We start from the raw sequence: 19,047 nt of genomic DNA, 5'->3' as shown, positions 1-19,047 counted from the left end.
AGGCAGCCTCTTTGTCTTATTGATGTGTAAACTACCACAATGCAAGGGCAGTGCAAACGCACGCCCTCCTTTATCCCACAGTCTTTATGTTTTGTTTAACTGCATGGGTATAATTATGCCACTATCATTGGTCAGACTTTCTGGTTGTAAACCTGCTCCAAGAATCCGAGAGCGAGGGGGATGGAGAGGAAGAGAGAAGGCAGAGTCGGGGAGAGGGAAGGCGACTGCTGCTAAATTTAAGACTGTTCCTATGACACCTGGAGGCTGCTGTGCTGGTGTCAGTCCTGTTGGAACTGAGCAGGTAAACACTGAGCTGTGTAATGCTTTATCTTCCCGTTCAGTTTGTGGGTCCTTCTGTAGTGCTTTGTGCAGACGCAGACTTGGGTGAGAGGCTGAGATATTTCCTAGCTGGAGGCAGGATGCACCGGAAAACTTTCTGGAGGGCTGAGTCTGACAGGTATCAGGAGACTTTTCCAGGGATTTGGGCTGCTGGGAGAAGCAGCCGGTGATCTGGTTGCTTCCCCAGTGCCATCTTAAGCTGTCTGACCTTTCTTTCCATATGAATCTTTTTGTTAAGCTCTAGGTCCCCTCTTTTCTTTAGCTCCTCTTCTCTGACTCAGGTGGGCTGGTTGCACAGATGCTGCGTGAGCCAGGAGAGGTTAAAAAAAAACCACTCTCCCAAATCCAGAGGTGCAGCAGAGCCAGAGGCAGGACTCTTGTGAGTTTTGCAGTGCAGAGCCCTGGCACACGCTGGTCCTCGCTGGGACTTTGGTGCTAGCATGGGAGGCAGGGAAATAAATGGGTAGATAGAAAATCTCTGCAATGTAACTGAACAGAGAGGATGGGGGGAGGCAACAGCGTTTTCTGACTTGCACTGCCTCTGCTGCATTCATTGCCTCAGAGGTAAATTATCAGTTTCTTCCTTAAATATTAACAGCTGCCAGGTAATGAATTCCCCCTCTCTGTTTTATAATAGCACTAAAATTGGGATTTGCCTTGGTTTTCTCTGTAATTATCCAATGAGAGCGTGTGAGTGAGAGGGAGGCACGGCAGGCTCTGCTGCAGGCAAGTGTCATGCCTGGGGGACTGGGGTGGTGTGTGGGGCTGGGGCGGTGCAAGCACCTACATAGGGCTTATGGGTGTACGATCCTTCATCAAGTTGCTTTTTTGTCATGCAGAGGGGCAGGTTTGGGAGGCAAGCTAGCATCTGCAGTTGGAGTAAAAGCCAGAATTACCTGCCAGGCTCCTTGGCATCCCAGGGAGGAGAAGCTGGTCCTGGTGAGGTGTGCTTGGGAGAGAGCAGGGTCCCCGGCAGGGAGAGGTGCTGTCCTGGTCCTCCAGAGCGCTGGGGCCGAATGTTGCGCTTGCTTCTCTCGGGGCAACCCCCTCCTCATTGGGGATGACACCTGCATTTCGGACAACTCTGTGACTTGAGGTATGGTTCTATGAGAGACCAGCTGCCTTCAAGGAGCCCTTGCCTTCATGGTTCCCTGCGCTCTGCACAACAGTCCATGTTGTGCCAGTCCAGGGCTTTTCCTTTGCATCCTCTGCCTTGCTTGTCTGGCTGGCCAGAAGAAGCTTCTGCCCTGCAGAGTCCAAAAATGGTACTCTCCCTTAAATGCCTTGGGCGCAGTGCGGACAGCTGCCTGGCTTGATTTGAGAAGCAGCAATCATCTCTTGTACCTGCAGCTTTTGCTTATGAGAAGGATACGGGCACTTATGGGAGGGATACTTTAACCACCCTTTGCAGGCAGGTCCCAGGGGTGTCTGCTCAGCGCAGTGGGCTTTCCAGCACCGAGGACACTCTCCATTGATGCTATTTTCATTTTGGAAAAATGACCACTCTGCTATGGAGCCCCTGAAGGTGCAGTGAATGATTTTGACAGTTGTTAATTTAAGCCAGAGAAAGGCCAAACTGTGATCTCTGGGTCACCTGTGAATATTTGACCCTTTTGGGTGCTGAAGCAGGAGAAACGACCCCTACAAGGTGCACTGCACAGCACAGGACAAGTGTTAACTATTCTCTCCCCTTTGTCCTGCAGATGATACGGAGGACAAAAGCTAAGTAGAAAAGAGAACCTGTCACCACTTAAGAGGCAGATGACACCCGCATGCTCTGTAGGACAGGACTGATGTTGGCAGGGCAGATGGTATCTGTGTGGGCCACAGCTTGATCAGTACCCTTTATCTGGGGCGGTGATGGGTTGAGGACTGCTTGCTCAGGGCTGGTCCTTGCCATGTCCTGCCCACAATTCGCTCTGAACAGAAGCAAGGCAGAGGTATCGCTGCCTCCGTGCCTTGATGTCAGCCCCTAGGCTTTGTCCTTGGTGAGACACTTCAGCGCTTAAGGTCCCAGAGATAAAGCCGAATTCCTTATCTTCTTGTCTTTGGGATATTCTTGTTACTGGTGCATCCCCTTTCTGCTTCTTCCCACTATGCCTGTCCCTTGTTTCTCCTCCTTCCAGACTGAGGTCAGGTTGTGAATCAAGGCTGTGCTGTGGAAGGGGGATAAGGAGGCAGGATTTAACACAAGCCTGGGCTTGTGCATCAACCACATGCAGAAAAAAAGGATGTAATGGCTGCCCCATGTGCAGGATGGCTGTCCAAGGCCTCAGCTGTGCAGAAGTTGCACCAAGGGCTTCCAAGATCTGGATGCTTCTCTGATCCCTTGGGCCTGAGGATCAGGGGAATGTATGAAAGCACATCTGAGAACCCCATGTTCCATCCGTAACTGGCTAAGTGTGGAGGCCAGCCTAGGAGCTAGAAAACTGTAAGAAAGAGCCTCTTACCAGAGGAACCTGCTCTAGGAAGGAGGTAAAAACTGAACGGGTTGTCCAGGGTCCCCCAGCACGCCTGTGTTGGAGGTTACAACAGAAAGTCTGCAGACCGGCCAGTCCAGTGGTCCGGGCTGGAGCCGACTAACCAAGCTACCGAAATACATTCTTCTTCCCCTGACTCATTGTAACTGAGTTTTCAGTTATTGGCGCTTTGAAGCCATAATTGAGGTCTGCTTTCCTCCTTGCCCAGCCTTTCTCCCGGCAAATTGTCAGCCATCAAGTGGTATGAGACAGTAAAAGGGATGTTACGCTCACCATTTCCTAGAAGCTGTCACTTTAAAGAGAACAATACTAAAAAGAGGGACGAATCAAAGCCAGACCCAGAGCAATAAAACTCCAAATGTTTGACTTCTCTCAAAATCTGGAACTCTTCATTCATTTCTCGGGTCTCTGCTGTGCCTGGGGCACTTTGTGCGTTCGCAGTTCCGGCCGCTCGCATTTAATAAACTGCACATGCCAGAAGAGCTTTAAAAAAAATAAAAAATAACAATCATAGTCCAGGTTCTCTTTGGATGTAAATCAGCATGACTCTGCTTAAATCACTGGAGCTATGATGACACCAGATGACACAGGGGTCTCCAGTGATTGGGGATTTTGTTTGTTTTTCTTGTGTGAGTATCTCTTGCTCCGGCAAATGTGAGTGCCAGGGGGTGGTGTGGCTGTGCCGGTGTTCCACTGGGGTGCCAGCAGTGCCCTGTATCCATGCCAGCGGCGGGGGCCGAGCAGCCAGCCATGGCTGGTGGGCTCTGGCATGTAAGGGAGCACCCGATGGACCCAGCCGGGCTCTGCACGCGGTCCGAGGCTGGGGAGGGAGCGTGGTGTTGCTGTGCTTGCTGGAGCCACGCTGTCTGCTCTTCCATTGCTTGGTGGGTCTACATAGATGACCCCTTCTGTATCAGTAACTTGTGTTTCTCTTTATATGAACTATATCTAAAAGCAGCGAAATGCACCCTGATGATATGGGTTTTGGGTTTCATTTAAGGACAGACCTGCAGCAGTGCGGGAGCCTGTATAATCAGACCAGTTTTGTCTGTATTTTATCATTGATAACGGCTGTTACCAGCTGCTGGACAGGGCTGCTGTGCTGGAGGCTCTCCCAGAAAACACAAACACAGCGCAACCTTGGGACAAGTTTGGCTTCTGTCTGTTGTTGCCCAGCTTTGGGGAGGCCAGGTCACAGTCTGTGGGCGGCTTGTCCTGTGTGGTCACTTGGGCATCCTGCCCAGAGGCCACCCTGCTGCCATCATTCATCACCAGCGCCGCTCTGTCCCCAGCGTTTGTTTGCCATCAGGTGGGAGAGTTCAACCACCCAGGGACAGGCAGTAACCTCTCCTGGTAGAAGGTTGTTCTCTAACCCACTGCTTATGGATAGACGTGGTCCTGTCCAATGTCAAACCTCTCTTCTGGATTTAGGATAGCCTTGGGGTGAGTGGAGGTTTTAGGTCTCTCTGGGCTCTCCTTGTGTCTGTGCTTGGATGAGGTGCAGGAAACTGAGGCTCCCTGGGAGAAGGCTGAGGGTCCTCCACAGTGGTGCGAGTAAGGAGAAGGATATGAATCTGTAAATCAAAGGAACCCAAAATGCGGGAGGTTCAGGTGCTGTTTCTTGGAGCTTTTGTGATAAAGGACTGTCATGGCAGCAGGAGGGCTCCCTCTGTCCCTGTATGAGTGTGACGGGGGCTGTTGGGGTCAGAGGTGCAGGCAGGCAAGTCCCAGCTGGACAGGAGAAGGTCTCCTTGCTTTCGGCAGTGGCTGCCCGCTGGGCAGGGCACAACCTGCGTCCGGGGTTAATGTGGCAATCACGAGCCTCTGCTCACACCTCACCTTCAGCCTGCATCCACGTTTCCCATTAGCAGTGCTATTTTTGAGCCTCCCAAAGCAATTAACACCAATTAACCTAAAAAAGTCTAAATGATGGTTTTGCAGTGCTCCTTCTTGTTCCTTGTGCAGCCCCAGAAGACTGCAGCCCGAACCTGGCAGAGACCTGAGCCCAGTTCAGTGCTTCCTGTGCAGGGACTGCTGGGGAAGCTTCTGGGGGAGATGTGCAATTAGGAAAGGGCTCCTAACGATGCCACGGATCCGACATTTCCGTCCTGGATCGTGGCGTCTGTGCCGCAGAGAGAGTTGCAGTTCCCTGCAGTGTTCTTTATGCTGGAGTTGAGGGGGAACCAGCTCCTGCGGGTTGGTGCAGCCCTCTTGAGAGGCCACAAAGAGCAACACCGCTGAGTAGGCTTGGGTGCAGGAGGTGCAAGTCCTCCGAGATGTTCAGAAAAGTCCCTGGAGGATTTTTTGCCTGTATCTGAAGCCATTTGCATCCTCATATTCTCTGGGCACTGCCACATGGAGCAAATCGGCCTCTCCGTCTGTGCCTTCCCCAACTGGGGCGCAGTTTCATCGTGCCCTTTTCAACAGCACGTACCTGAGCAAGAGCTGCTTTGTGTGCTGATAGGAGAAGCTGTTCCCGTGTTTGCACGCGATTTTTGTCTTACCTGTTTAAGCTCTTCTGAGGAGGGCTGTGTCTGACCATCGCTGAAATGGTAAACCCACAGGTACCGGCCCCAGGACCCTCCCTGCCCCAGCAGGGCCAGGATTTCGTGTTTTGTGGGGTGCCTTGCATAACGAGACCTTGATCTTGAACGCGGCCTTCAGGCGTTACTGGAATATGAGTAAATAATAATTAAGATTTGGGCGTTCGCTGCAGTGAAAGGGTGTTTATGTGAAGGTTAGATGGGCGTTATGGGTACTAATGCAGATGGGTGTGTGCGGATCCACTGACTAACTTTGCCCCATCGTCACCACCCCTGGTAAAGGTGCTGCCTCTGTTCAGCTGCTTTTTAAAGCAGTGCTGTGCTAAGAGCAAGTAGGTGTCTAAATAAAAGTACGTTTCAAGAAAGCAGCACAATTTTGGCAATCCCGAAACAAGGAGGCTTTTTTTGCAAAGCGTTTTCAAAGCAAATTGCCAGTAGGTTCCTGTTTCAGATGCACCGAGCGCAGTATATGGTGGGGAGGACGCATATCTGCTGCTGGGGGAGCGTTGGATCGTTTCCATCGCTGGCGAGGAGCGTGTCCTTCGCTGGCAGCAGGCTTATAGGCACCTGTCTCCTCCATCACCACCTACTCCTCAGGAGGGCTGGAAGCAGGGAGGTGGTGCGGTCTGGTGGGTAGAGTAGGTGACTGGGAGTTGAGCACTGTATATTAACCTTGGTTTCTGTGCTAATTAATCACGGATATGGGTTATCATTTAAAGCGATGGAGTTATTTCGGTTTAGCAAATTACTGCTGCTCAGCTGAGACTCAACAGCTGAGCGTGGTCCTAGTTCCACCCCCCTCCAACTGCAAAGTAAATCACTGCAACCAGCTTCGGCTAAAACCTCGTGCTTTGCTGCTGGGCTGTGCTATGGCGTGCGGGGCCCGATCCCACGGCGCTGGGTGAGGGTGAGCATCGGTTATGCTCCAGGTCCTTACTGCTTGCTCGCGTCTGCCTGTAACCTGCGTTGTTTTGAGCAAGTAGTTCAGGTTCGCTGCTGCTTCTGCTATTTTAAGGGACCCTCCAGGTTTTTGATGGGCCAAATCGGCCTCTGGAGCTTGCCACCTTGTCCCATAGACTGGAGAGACTGACCTGGAATGACGGTGCTTCAAACTTGTCTCCTCGGTTAGTAATTTAAGCTTTAGGTGCTAAATCTAGGCTTGTGTGTTTCTGCTAAATGGTGACAGGGAAACCCAGCCTGGCATGGTAAATGCTGTCAAAACCTATGTGGAAAAGTCGCTGCATTAACTACAGAGTATTGCTGCAGCTCTTTGAGGACTGTTTGAATACGCTGACTAATATATTCCCTCCCAAAGAGAACCCAAAAGTAATTTCCACTCTAAGGATGCGCTGGTCTCAGCAGTGAGGGCTGGTGACCTGACCTATGATTGCAGGGCAGATGGCAGCATAGCTGGGGAAGAAGTGAAAATCCAGAATTAATAAGGTTGTTGCACAAAGTGGCCAAATCCGAGCGCGTTTGCATGAGCTTTCCGGCAGTCGGATGGGCACGGAGAGTAGCAGAGGTGTCAGAAACACTTCAGCCAGACACCCACACAGGCACGCCACGCTCCATCTCGAAATAAAAGCCAAAACGGTATTGTCACCTGCTATTGACCCAAAGGCGCGGATTTCAGCCATGTGTGGCAGTGGGGTGTGCTCCCGACAGGTCAGCAGTTAATGTATTAGGGAAGGAGGGAGCGTGGGTGAGTTATTTTGATTTTGTTTGAAACAATAAAACCCAAGTTATTTGAAATCTTAACAACAGAACCAGCTTTTAGCACTGGCGTTTATAGGGATGAGTGGGCGAGTTGTTTAAAGGGAAAAAAAATCTTTGAAAACAGTCCAAGTAAGGGTGATAATTTCATCCTACAAGGGAAGCGCGGTGCACACATCGTGTGTCTGAGCGGGGTGTGTATGGTCTGCACCAGTTTGCCAAACATGCTGGAGGGTGCACGTGTGCCGCGGGCACACTTGGGCGCACACTCGCAGCTCCCTGGCGTCAGAGCTGGGGTCTGAAGTTGCAGATCATGGATGTCTCACTCAATCTCCTTTGCTGCATCCTGAACCCAGATGCAAAAGGTCGTTTCCTCTTACTGTTCCAAGCACCCACCTCTTGTGTGGGGGCTCTGTTTCTCTATTATACCCATCTTTGGCATTTCACCCTCAATACCAGCTTCAGATGCCCCCTTTTGTAGCTGTCCCAAGTCGACTCATCTCTTCAGACAAGCGGCAGAGTCTCAGTTCTGGTCCGTTCCCCTCTCACCCCTCTCCACCGGAGTATCCCTGTGGCTCACGCAGGGAAGCAGAGGCCGCAGCGGGGACGTTCAGCACACACAAGCTGCGGCAGTGTCAGTGTCCTTGCACCCAGCATGACAGCAGGCAGGTCGGCTCTGCCCTGCCCCTTGCCCTTCCTCACCCCTTCTTTCCCTCCTCCATCGCTGTAGCATTGTTAAAAATTAAATCACAAACTAAATTGCAGTTTAGTGTGTGAGCTCCCGAGGCAGCAGCTTAGTTTGAGGCCGGTTCCCAGTGGTCTCTTGCCTTCCATAGCCTGTGGCACCAGCACATAATAGATGCAGAGTAATTGCCTTTTGCCCGCTCTGTCCTGATACTAGGATTTTGCAAGGTTCTGGGTGATGGGGAGTTGGCTTCTCCCGGCACAGGACAGATGGGGCAGCCCCACAGGACAGATCCTGGCCAGCATCGCTGGTGCTTTGGGGGGAGGTCATCCATCTTGCATGTCTGCAGCATCCCCACCGCGGCAGTACTGCCCATGGCTCGTCAGGACAGGGCATTTTATCACTTGTTGCTTCAGAGCTTGTGTTTGCCCCTGACGCTGTCCCTGTCAGCCTTGTGGGCACGCACGGATTCACAGGTCACGGCCGCCCCAGCCCCGCTGCTCTCCTTCTGGAGATGCTCCATGCCTCTGTGATGCCTTGCCGTTGGGTCTGGGATCGTTGCGAAGCCCAGTGAGGGTTCACAGCGCCTCTTGGGGATAGGAGGGCTCTGGGGGCTGAGTCTGCCGTGCCCTGCGCACAGCCTGGCCTCGGCCAGGGCCAGGCACCGAGCCAGGAGTCCTCATCTCAGGCCCCACACAGTGTCCATGTTTCTAATTACTGTGTGACTCCTGGAAAGGTTTACTGGCATGGAAAGGCATGGACAGTCCTCAAAAGCTGCATTTGTTCAAGATAAAGAAATTCCCTACTTTTGCAATGAAAAATGAGAGTGAAGTGTAAGACAGTGTGGACAGAGAGCCGAGAGTGCCAATGGGGCTCTGTCCCCATTTTGCCACTGCCCTGCCAGGTGGCCTTTGGCAACCTGCTTCTCTTTCCAGTGACTCGTTTCACTATCAGGATTTCCCATTCGCATTTCAGAAACGGGAGGTAAGAACAGCTCTTTGGCTGTTGTGTAGCATTTCCATCTTTCCATGTTTAAAACCTTGTTGCAATTAGAAATTTCCCCTCTGTTAAACAGTGGTACATTTAAATTAAGAGGCGCTTATGGCTGAGCATCTTTGGATCTTGCAATAGGACAAAAAAAAATAAAAATCACATATCTAATAATATGAGGAGCAGGAGGACTATCAGGAGCTAAAAATGGTCCTTCAATATTTTGGTGCTTTAAATCTGAGTGATCATATTGTGTCTGTATGTGCACAGTGCATTTACTGTCGTGGTGCGTGTGCCTGTAGAGCTGAGTGTGTTTGCAGATGTAGTTTAGGAAAATTGATCCCAATCTATTTTTAAGGTAAAGTGTGTGTGGTGGGTAGGAGGTGAGGAGGTGGAAGGAAAGCTAAATATTCACATAGCTCCGCTGTGTGTTTAAGAGCATCATCTAATAACGCTGGGATCATGGCAGCGAGGTGAGGGAGAGAGGAGTGCTTCGCTGGAGTCCACCCCCAGCGCAAGGGCACAGGAGTGACCCCGGGAGGAGCGTGGCGAGCAGGGCTGTCGCTTTAAGCTGCATCTCGCACCCAGCGGGTCATCGCTGCTGGCGACGTTCTTCACATGGCTGCGCGCTCCGCATAAATCTCTGCTCCGGCAGCCGGAGCGGAGCTGGGGAGAGCTCTCTCTCTCTCTCTCTCTCTGGCTGTTAGCGGTAGCTAAAGAACATCGAAGCGGCAGCCCCGCATCACTGGGCTCTGCCCTGCGACATGAGGTCCTTCTTGCCCGTGGACATGTAAAAGCTGGAGCCTGGGGAAGAGCTGGCTGCTGAGGTCAGTAAGTAAAACTCTGTTTTTGTTTGTGTTTCCCTTCCATCCTCTGAAATGAGAGGCTAGATCGGCAGCAAGAAAAGGAGGTAGATACAGAGAAACAGAAGAGGGGTTTACTCGAGCCAGGGTTTGGATATTGCCTCTGTGTGTTTGGTTTTTTTTAAAGTTTTCAGATAGCTTCAGTTTGAACTTTTTGTTATTAATATTTTTGCAACTTGATGAGAAATAGATGCAAGCAATGCACAGGCTGCTTGGGTGTCTGCCGACGTCTTAGAGCGGAGCGTGGTGAGTGCGGTCGGTGGTTCTCTGTGCCTGACTGTGGTCACAGGGGGAGGACGGCGTGTCTGCCGGCTGGGAGGGAGTGTGGCAGCAGCGCTTGAGGATCGGCATTGAAAGGGAAGTGCTGTCCTCAGCAAAGACTGGACAAGTTCAACAGCTTTTCTGACTCTGAAGATGATGGTCTCATCAAGGAGTGGAGAATCCAGCCAGCACTGAGCTGTTGGTGGCTGGGGACTGGGAGAGCCCTGCTCCTGAGCCCAGGGATGATGCTCCACACATTTCACCTCTCGGTAAAAGAAGCTGAGGCTTTTGGCCAGGGGTTTCCTTCCACTCTTCTCCTCCAGCCCCCTCTCACCTTCTGGGAGGCTGTTTCCAAACCTCCTCTCTGGCGCCTTTCAGCAGGTAAAGCGATGAGGTGGGGAAGTTACTTCAGTGCCTGATACACCTGCGAGTGAGGGGGTTTGGGGTTGTGGCTGTGCCTACGGTGTTGGGATGATGCAGGGATAAAGCAAAGCCGCGTACAGGGGACTGGCAGGCGGCAGGGCAGCCCGGGATGAAGTGCTCCCAGCACTGGCAGTCACCACCACCAGCCCCACTCCTGCCTGATGATTTTGAAGCCGACTGCCTTGAAGAGAGAGTAGGTAAGCGGTTGTGATGCATCTGGTTTATAGAGGGAGAGGAAGATAAGGCATGGCACGTGGGCGTAGGTGTTGGGATGAATGTCTGCCAGGCCCTGGGCAGATAACTGCCTGCGAGAACAAGGGGCACAGTTTTTCCAAGAACTGTCCACTTGAGAGCTTGGCCCTGGGGACAGATTGCTGGGTCCTGTCCCAGCTCTGCCACCGCGTCACTGTGGGACACGGTCAAGTCACTTCACCTCCAGGTTGTCTCCTCACTGAAATGAGGTGAGGAAGAGGAATCGTTGGTGGACGTGTTTAAATGCCAAGGCGTGCTCTCTCAGGGGCTGCTGTGGGAGGAGCGGTGAAACTGCTGTGTTATCCCTGAACCTGCTGCCGTCCTCACCTCGTCCCTGACCTGTCCCACACACCAGAGCCAGACTGCCTTCGAGCAGCACCTCCTGAGCTGGATCCCTCTGCCAGACCTGCTGGGGTCCATCAGCCGCTGGGCAGCGGGTTCTGCCGCAGGTAGGGCAGCCCCCTTGGAGGACTGGGTGAAGCTGGAGCGAGCAGTCCTCGAGCGTGACAAGTCCTCGCTGCATTGAGGCGGGTCTACAAGAAGTTGAGTCTGGAGGAGAGGAGGGCACCAAAGGCAAGCCAGCGCCCCATGGGGACACTGGCTGCGAAAAGAGAAGCTGATCTGATGGAGGAACAAGGGTTTGGCCCTTTGGATAACTCATGAGAGCATCTGCAGTTTGGTCTGCTGGGCAGTGCTCCCTGCGAAGGGGACGTTTCACCCGTGCATGGCACAGCGGGTGCTTTTGGCATATAGCAGTGGCAGGAGTCACTGGGGGACGTGCCGTGGCTCTGCCAGCACAGAGATCATCTGCCATGGTCCTTGGGGTCCTCAGGAGCCCTGTCCCAGAGCAACCTGGGAGCGTGTTGTCACGCAGCTGTGATTGGCTTTTTGTGGGTCTCAGCAGCGAATGCAGGGGGAAAGCTGCATCCCGTCCTGGCTGCCGCTGCTGCCTGGGGAACCCTCCAGCTCTGCCCGAGCTGACTTTCAACCCTGTGGGGGCAGCAGGAAGCTGTGGCACAGCGGGTGCTTTTGGCATATAGCAGTGGCAGGAGTCACTGGGGGACGTGCCGTGGCTCTGCCAGCACAGAGATCATCTGCCATGGTCCTTGGGGTCCTCAGGAGCCCTGTCCCAGAGCAACCTGGGAGCGTGTTGTCACGCAGCTGTGATTGGCTTTTTGTGGGTCTCAGCAGCGAATGCAGGGGGAAAGCTGCAGCCCGTCCTGGCTGCCGCTGCTGCCCGGGGAACCCTCCAGCTCTGCCCGAGCTGACTTTAAACCCTGTGGGGGCAGCAGGAAGCTGTGGGAGAAGCCACTGCCGCCAGAGCCGTTGGGTTGAGGGTATTTCTAACAGCAGGTTTGCGGTGGGGGAGCGCAGCCGGAGCCAGCGGTGGGTATGGGCTGTTCAGGTGCTGGAACGGGACTGGGGACAGGGTGCTGCCCAGGAGCTGGAGCAGCATCATGAAGCGGAAAGCCTGAGCCACAGTTCTGGTGGCATTGCCCTGCTTCGACCAAAGACTTACTGCTTCTGGTCTGGGATGTGTGTGTGAGGCCGGGCACGAGGAACCCCCTCATCTGCCTGCCAGGGAGTGCCATATCCTGCTCCACGGAGACCTGAGGCGTGGGAACACCATGTGAAACTAGCACAGAAATAATTAAGGTGTCCTCTGCCAATCCCGGGATGGGGCTCAGGAACGTGTCAGAGAAAGGCTCTTCTCTGCAGACACCCCGGTGGGCAGCGGCGTCCAAGGGTGGAAACCCTGCGGGGCATTTGTGGGCTGTGGCTTTGGGTGTTGGGAGCTGGAAAGTGGTTTAGTTCCTGCAATTAGGCCTTTGACATTTGTTTAATGACTTTCCTGAATCTGAGTGGAAATGGCCAAGGGGGTTTAGGCACAGGAGTCTGTTCTGACTTTGTTTTGCTTTGCTGGTGATGGCTTCAGCGTTGGCCTCACCTGCGCCCCCGGAGCAGCCAGTCTGAGGGATTTCCCCATGAGATGCTGGTCTGGTCCTCACACTCCTGTGCCCGGGGTGCAGAGCTGGGCACCCCAGGACCTTCTCGGCCAGAGATTGTGAAAGGTTTTATTTAGCATGAGTGAGAGTTTATCAGAGAGGAAGTAAGGGTGCATTTGTGCTCCGCAGGGCAGCGTCCTGCAGCCTGGCAGAGGCAGGGACTTGGGGCAGCCCCAGCACCCAGCTCCCCCAGTCCCGGCCGAGCAGAGGGGCTCCCTGGGGCGACATCGCTGCAGGGAGAGGGAAGAGCAGCAGCAGGTACCCCGTCACTCCCCGCAGCTGCTCTTCGCTGCCTTTCTAACACCTCAGCTGTGTTTTACGTGTCCTGGATCCAACCTGGCAGGTTAAGCAGCCTGCTCATCCACCAGCAAATGAATGTATGCAAAAGCCTGGATGCCTTCCAGTGAGGGAGACCTGTTTCAGGTGAGCGAGTCCTGCTCCCGGGCTGTCCTTAGCCAGTTTGCTCAGCTCTCCGATGAGCCGGCAGTGTTCAGGTGGAAATACCACTCACAGAAAATGGGAACAAAGCTCTGACCCCGCCACATACAGGACCTCCACCTGCCCGAGGCGGTGGCTGTCCCCGTCCTGCCCGAGGTCAGGGAGCAGGAGCAGAGGCTCCTCTCTTGTCCTTGTCCCCGTGCGGGTGGAGGCGTGTGTGTCTCTGCGCCAGTCCTGTGGACAAGTGTATTGGCAGCCAAAGCTGCCCGGGGGTGATCTCTGTGGTGCCAGCAAAAGCCCCAGGTCACTCTGCCCAGTGCAAACGGGGTTGGTTTGCCTCTTTGCCCGTGATGGAGGCTGGCTGGCTGGGGAAAAGTAACAGTTGGCAGCATTTGGGCAGTTATGGTGCTAGAGGCGGAGGGTGGGAGATGAGACCAGGCAGGGACACCAGCCATGGGGTGAGAAGTGGTCTTGGGGCTGGAAACCAAAGCTGCTGCCCGGGAACCATTTAGGGCTCTGGGACTTGGGCCCGTGGTGACCGGTGGTTGTGTGTCTGTGCTGTCACAGGACTGTTGCTGAGCCCCGTTAGGGGATGCCCTGGCTCTCGGGAAGCCTCCTGACCATCCTGGATGTGCCAAGCCCTGGGCAAGCAGAGCTCGGTAGCAGATGGTGTGCCCCAGGGTGTGATTGCGCATCCATCTGCCCTCATAGCTCCTTCCTCAGGGCCAGGAGCAGACTGTGAGCGGAGGGAGCCAAGCGCTCCGCACCTTGTCATATTTGGGCATTTTAATTAGAGAGGTGCAGGCCTGGGGCGCAGTTTGGCTGGGGCAGCGCTGGAGGGAGCCTGGTGTCAGCAGGTGATGCTGCGGGCCCTGCGGCACCCCACGTCCCGGGCTGGCGCAGCATGTGCAAGCCCGAACATGGGCACCGGCCTCCTGCCCCTCCGGGGGCCACCACACTAGGAGGTACCCGGGCATGCAGCCAGTCCCATCCCATACTTCACATGCACTGGCTGCTCTTCCTACTGATTCGGAGCATCCTTTCCTCTCCCGGGCATGTTTTGAGCAGAGATCCTGACACGGGAAAGTGGAGGGGGTCCATGGTAGGACGTGCCCCAGGGGAATCGGGTCTGTGCTGGGGGGGAAGCGCTGAGCTGGGGGCTCTGACCAACGCGCTCCCTGCAAGGCAAAACTTCTCCTGCGGACCCACGACTGCTCTGATTTACTCCATGTGGTTGCGGGGAAGCTAGAGGGAGGTTTGGTGTGAATGAGCCGGCTTCCTCCTCTAGCCTGAAATTTGGGTCATGCAAGCCAACATAGCGGAGCTGTGAGAGATGTCATTCATCCTCAGTTCGAGCCCAAGCAAGCTTTGATTTCCAAGGTGCAACTGTTGATGGTTCAGAGGGACCGTCTCAGCCACTGTTTCATTAGTGGATCGGCATGCGGAAAGAGGTGAGAGGGGTTTTTCCCCTCCCCGATCAGCTCCCACATTGCTAATGTTCCTCTCTGGCCCGCTGCTAATTTTGACGCTGCCCTAAATAGAAGCTGAGTGTATCTCATCTGCTTCGCTTAGCATACGGGAAAATTGTTTCCCTTCATTTACTGAATCCGACTTGCGGCTTTAACCCTGTCAGCACAGGGCTGTCCCCAGCCCAGACCTCCCGTGAAGGGCTTCGGGTGCCTCCGTCCTGGTGAAGAGCTCTCTGCTGGAAATGGCACCGCGCGTGGCAGGAGAGGGAGGGCTCCCGGGGTGGCCGCTGGGAGAGGGACTTTGCTTCACGAACAGCCGAGAAGAGATCCCTTTCTCTGCTGAAAGGCCTGGCGCTGCGGGCCGGCTCTCCCTGCGCTCTCTCCGGTGGGTTTTGCTGCTCCCCAGGAGGGACCCAGTGCCCTTTCCCAGAGTGGCCCTCCCCAACCCCGTGCTGGGAAACGGCTCAGCACAGACAGATCCAGTTGTAGTTTTGGGTTGGTTTCTGTTGTGGTATTTTTTCGAACATCTGGTGGGACCAGCTCAGCGCACACGCTTCCTGAGCGGCAGATGCCCCTCTTACTGCTGTCTAATTTTATATCCCGTTCCGAGTGGCTCCTCAGAAGGATCTGCTGTTCCTACGGTGCCGGCTGCTGCGGAGCCAGGCTGTGGGTTCGCTGTCCCCGCACAGGACACGCAGCTCCTCTCTGCGCTGGAACTGGACACAGCGCAGCGCTTTGGAAAGGCTGCCTCGAACGTGAACCCTTCTGCAGCGCGACTTAAATATATCACTGTCTAGTACAAGGTGCTTATTTGGGGCTCTTGTGCAAGGACTGTTTTCCTGAAAAACTATAATTTTGTGGCATTTGCAACTTGGTGACTGTTGGAACAAGCGGTGTGCTGAGGACACAGGAGCACCAAAAGGAAGCGTTGGAGGTGCGGGGGGCAGTGTCCTGAAAAGGTTAAATTTAGCTGGTTAGGAAGGACGGCTGAGTGCTGGTGTGCCTGACCTCGAGCTGAGCCTCAGCTGGGCACCAGACAACACTTCAGCCAGGGTGTCCGCACGGTTCCCCGTCGTCCCTCGGGCTCCTGACTGCAGTCCCTCTCTGAGCCCAGCCCTTTGCCAGCCCAGAAGCTCCTCTCCCCTGCGGAGCTGTGCCAGGGTGAATGCTGTCCCCCTTCCATCCCCTCTGTCCCTTCCAGCCTCCAGTTTGTTCTGAGCACTCAAGACGCTCTGCAGCCACCGAGGCTGCTCTGCATGGGGCTCCTCTGCTCACTGGTAGGAGTCTGGCTCTGGTTTGGGCTGCAGAAGTGCCCAGAGCCTCTGGGGTCAGCCCCAGCGCGAGTGACCTGTTGGAGGGGCGGCAGCTCTCCACGGATGCCCCATTTCGCAGAGCAGCTCTTTGCAGAGCAGCAGGGGTCCCGGCAGGAGAAGGGACCTTCAGGAGGCCTGTGGCTTCCTTTAGGAGGGTGGCGTTAGATTGTCCACACCAAAGGCTGGCAAGAGAAAAAGGGAGAGGTTATTTCAGAGCCAGGAGGACAGAAGGACCAAGTGGCAGTGACCCCCAGCAGGCTCCAGGCTGCGGGACTTGGCACGCCGTGGGCACAGCCGGGAGCCAGCCTCGGAACAGACCAGGAGAGGACACGACACGTCGCTGAGGCCGCGCCAGACGGAGCAATTGGACACGGGGAGTTGTTTGGGGCGTTCTGACTCTCTTCTGTATTTTACTGTCTTTTCCAGAAAATCAACCGGACCCCTTCAGATGAGGAATGCTTCTTTGACCTGCTGAGCAAGTTCCAGAGCAACCGGATGGATGATCAGCGCTGCCCGTTGGAAGAATGCCCGTCGGAGGCTGCAGAGGCAGCAGCCACACTGCTCCCTGCCCTGCAAGAACGGATATGTAAGCACCGAGGCGTTTATAAGTCACTATTACTATGGGAGTGATGCTGCGCCCGTGGTGTGACCAGCTGTTGTGGTTTTACTGTGAATCTTGTGATGTTTTCCCCAAGCCTTAGTCCTCTGAACTTAGCAGTACGTTGGCAATCTGTGTCATTATTTAAGGAAGGAAGAAACATTCTTATGTTAATGGTTGCTGAGGCAAAGGCTGGAGAATGTGAACTGAGGCTTAGAGAGTAAATTAGCCAGAAAAATGCAAAATATACTTGGATTTTTTCATTCTGGATCTTTAGAAAGTCCTGCTCTCTGAACAGTGAGGTTGGCACGAGTGCTTCTGCCTGTGCCAGCATCTCCAGGAGGAAGATGCTGATGGTCATTACTGAGGGAGCCCTGTAAGGGCCTGGAGGGCTGGGGCATGCAGAGGGCTGGGGTGGGCTCTCACAGGCAAGTTAGAGTATTGCCAGTTTCTCTCATAGCGTTGCCATGGAGGAAAAACTTCTGGGTTTTGTACAGTTCTTGGATGCTGCGGTGATAGGTGCTGTGTAAGAGCAGAGGAGCCAGAAGGATGGATAAACAATAGGGAGGTCCGGCAGGCAGACAGCTAGCTCACCCATAGGAAGAAGAGGGATAAATTGAGGAAGCTGTCTGACAAATAGACGGGACAGGAAAGGCAGGACAGGTCTGTGTTTGCACTTTGGTTTCGTGTCTTTTTTTATGATATGGTGTTGAGGTCCTTTGTGTAAACCAAGCTGGAGAGAAGCACTAAAATGTGCAGGTCACACTTCCATGCTTACGTGCGATCACAAAGGGCTCCAAACACTTTGTTTGAACTGATGGATTTGTTTATTGGTTTCCAAATGAACATGAAGTACAGAGAGGAGGGGAGGAGACCCCTGACATCCCTCCGAGTGCGGCAAGAGCCACAGCACAAGACTGCTTGGAGAAGCAGGTGCCAGGAGCAGGGGCTGAAGCGGCAGCGAGAGCGGAGCAGTGTGGAGAAGGTCAGGCTGCGGCAGGAAGGCAGGTTGGCTGTGAGCTGAACAGGTTTTTAAGCTTCTAAAAATAGGGTGGAAATGAGCATCACTTTTTCAAGATACACATTTCTGATACAGAAGTGCGTTTGGCTGTAACAGCTGTGTAATTTAGGAGACTGAGTTTAAAATACGAAGCTTTATAAAGAATGTACAAGTAGGCACACGTTCTGTTCAGTTCTCATTTGGTCTCTGAGCCTTTCGGACGTGTTATTTTCCAGGTTTCATTGTGAGCTGAAGGGGAAGAAACTCATCTTTGTGTCAGTGCTGAGATTTTTATATGTTCCTGCAATTCCACAAGCTGGGGTAGAGCACGTCTAAAAAGAGCACGTCCTGTTGGGAAGCTCAGGGCACCCTCTGCTCAAATGCTTTGCGCTCACTGGCACAGCAACACCAATCGGGCTGGGTTTCTTACAGTTTTCTTTTGCTCGCCCCTGTCCCAAGCGCCGTGCCTGTTGTTTGGGAGCGTTTCACTGCCCAGCAGCTGCCAGGAGCCAACAGGCTCTTTCCATTGAGCACTGCCTGAGAGGCGTTTCCAGGGCTGGGGACTGACTCGCTCACTTTTCCGAGGTCCCAGCATTGCCCGTGTTGCTGTGTTTGAAAATCCTCCCTTTGTCCTGTAGTTGCTCTGTCCCGCGTGAGTCCCTCAATGGTGCCAACGTGGTGCCGCCCGGAGGCATGTCGAGGCTGGGGGTGGCTGTGTTCTGGCCGTGTGGGGCCAACAGCTCCTCCAGCGCTGCTCCCCCCATGGCTAGAAAGCAGCAGGGATGTTGGGTGTCTGGGTGGGACGCTCCCCCTGAAGGTTCATACGTATAGATTACATGTGTATGTTCTGGACTGGGACCCCGCGTCACCAGCTCATGCCAGCTCCCTCCTGGCAGGCTGAGCCCAGGCTGGCTCCGCTCCGTGCGATGAGAAGAACCAGACCCCACGAGCGTTTTCCTCACGCGTGCTGTGACGCAGGTCCTGCAGCTCATCACAGCCTGAGCATCTGCAGGGCTCACCTCGGCAGCACCTCTACTTGAGGCCGCGCTGCCGGGGGGCCTGCGAAGGACGTGCCGCCAGGTGAGCGGCTTAGCCAGGCCTGGGCTCTGCCCATTACCTGCCTGTAATTATACCCGGCCCTCCGGAGTGCGCGGTGCCCGTCACACAAGCGCTGAGGAATGCTGTGCTCACCTGCAATGGCTGGTGCCTCCCCAGCCCCGTGCCCTAAGCGAGGTGCGGGTTGGCCCTTGTGCCGTGGTGCCTCTTGGCTCGAGGTGAAAACCAGAGCGCAAGCAGCAGTGGAAGCTGCCCGTTGTTGTGCTGGAAATAGTCATCACTCACAGGTAACAGTTAATGTTGGGGCACTGGATCTTCTGGAATGAGGTGGCATCTTTGGTGTCCTCCAGGAGCTGGCCCCCTCGTGGGAGGCTCAGCAGTGGGAGATGTGTACTTCAGGTTCTGCTCTTTACCCTCCCAAGGCACCTCTTTCCCCCTTTGCTGCCTGATGGGTTTGTGCAGGCTCATTGCGGGAGGTGTGCTCTGCTCTGGGGTGTACCGTACTGTTTTCACAGCTCAGCCCCTAAACCTGGATGTGTTCATTCCAGAAGTTTGTTGGCTGGGGAGTGTGCTGGAGGCGGCGTGCACAGCCCTCAGAGGGGCGGTGCGGGCGCCGGG

The 19,047-nt window shown here is 54.4% G+C and overlaps 1 protein-coding gene across 1 annotated transcript in view; it reads left to right on the top strand.

The window, feature by feature from the left end:
• The window catches only part of GPSM1 (G-protein signaling modulator 1), a 57,433-nt gene that overhangs the window by 36,962 nt on the left and 1,424 nt on the right, over positions 1 to 19,047 (top strand). The window contains exon 11 of the mRNA XM_009892262.1: positions 16,202 to 16,361. Coding sequence (XP_009890564.1) covers positions 16,202 to 16,361 — 160 coding nt within the window. The remainder of the gene's footprint in view (positions 1 to 16,201; positions 16,362 to 19,047) is intronic.

This window comes from Charadrius vociferus, unplaced genomic scaffold, assembly GCF_000708025.1.
Source record: "Charadrius vociferus isolate BGI_N301 unplaced genomic scaffold, ASM70802v2 scaffold549, whole genome shotgun sequence".
In the NCBI taxonomy this organism is placed as follows: domain Eukaryota; kingdom Metazoa; phylum Chordata; class Aves; order Charadriiformes; family Charadriidae; genus Charadrius; species Charadrius vociferus.
This window is presented reverse-complemented; position numbering and strand designations above follow the sequence as displayed.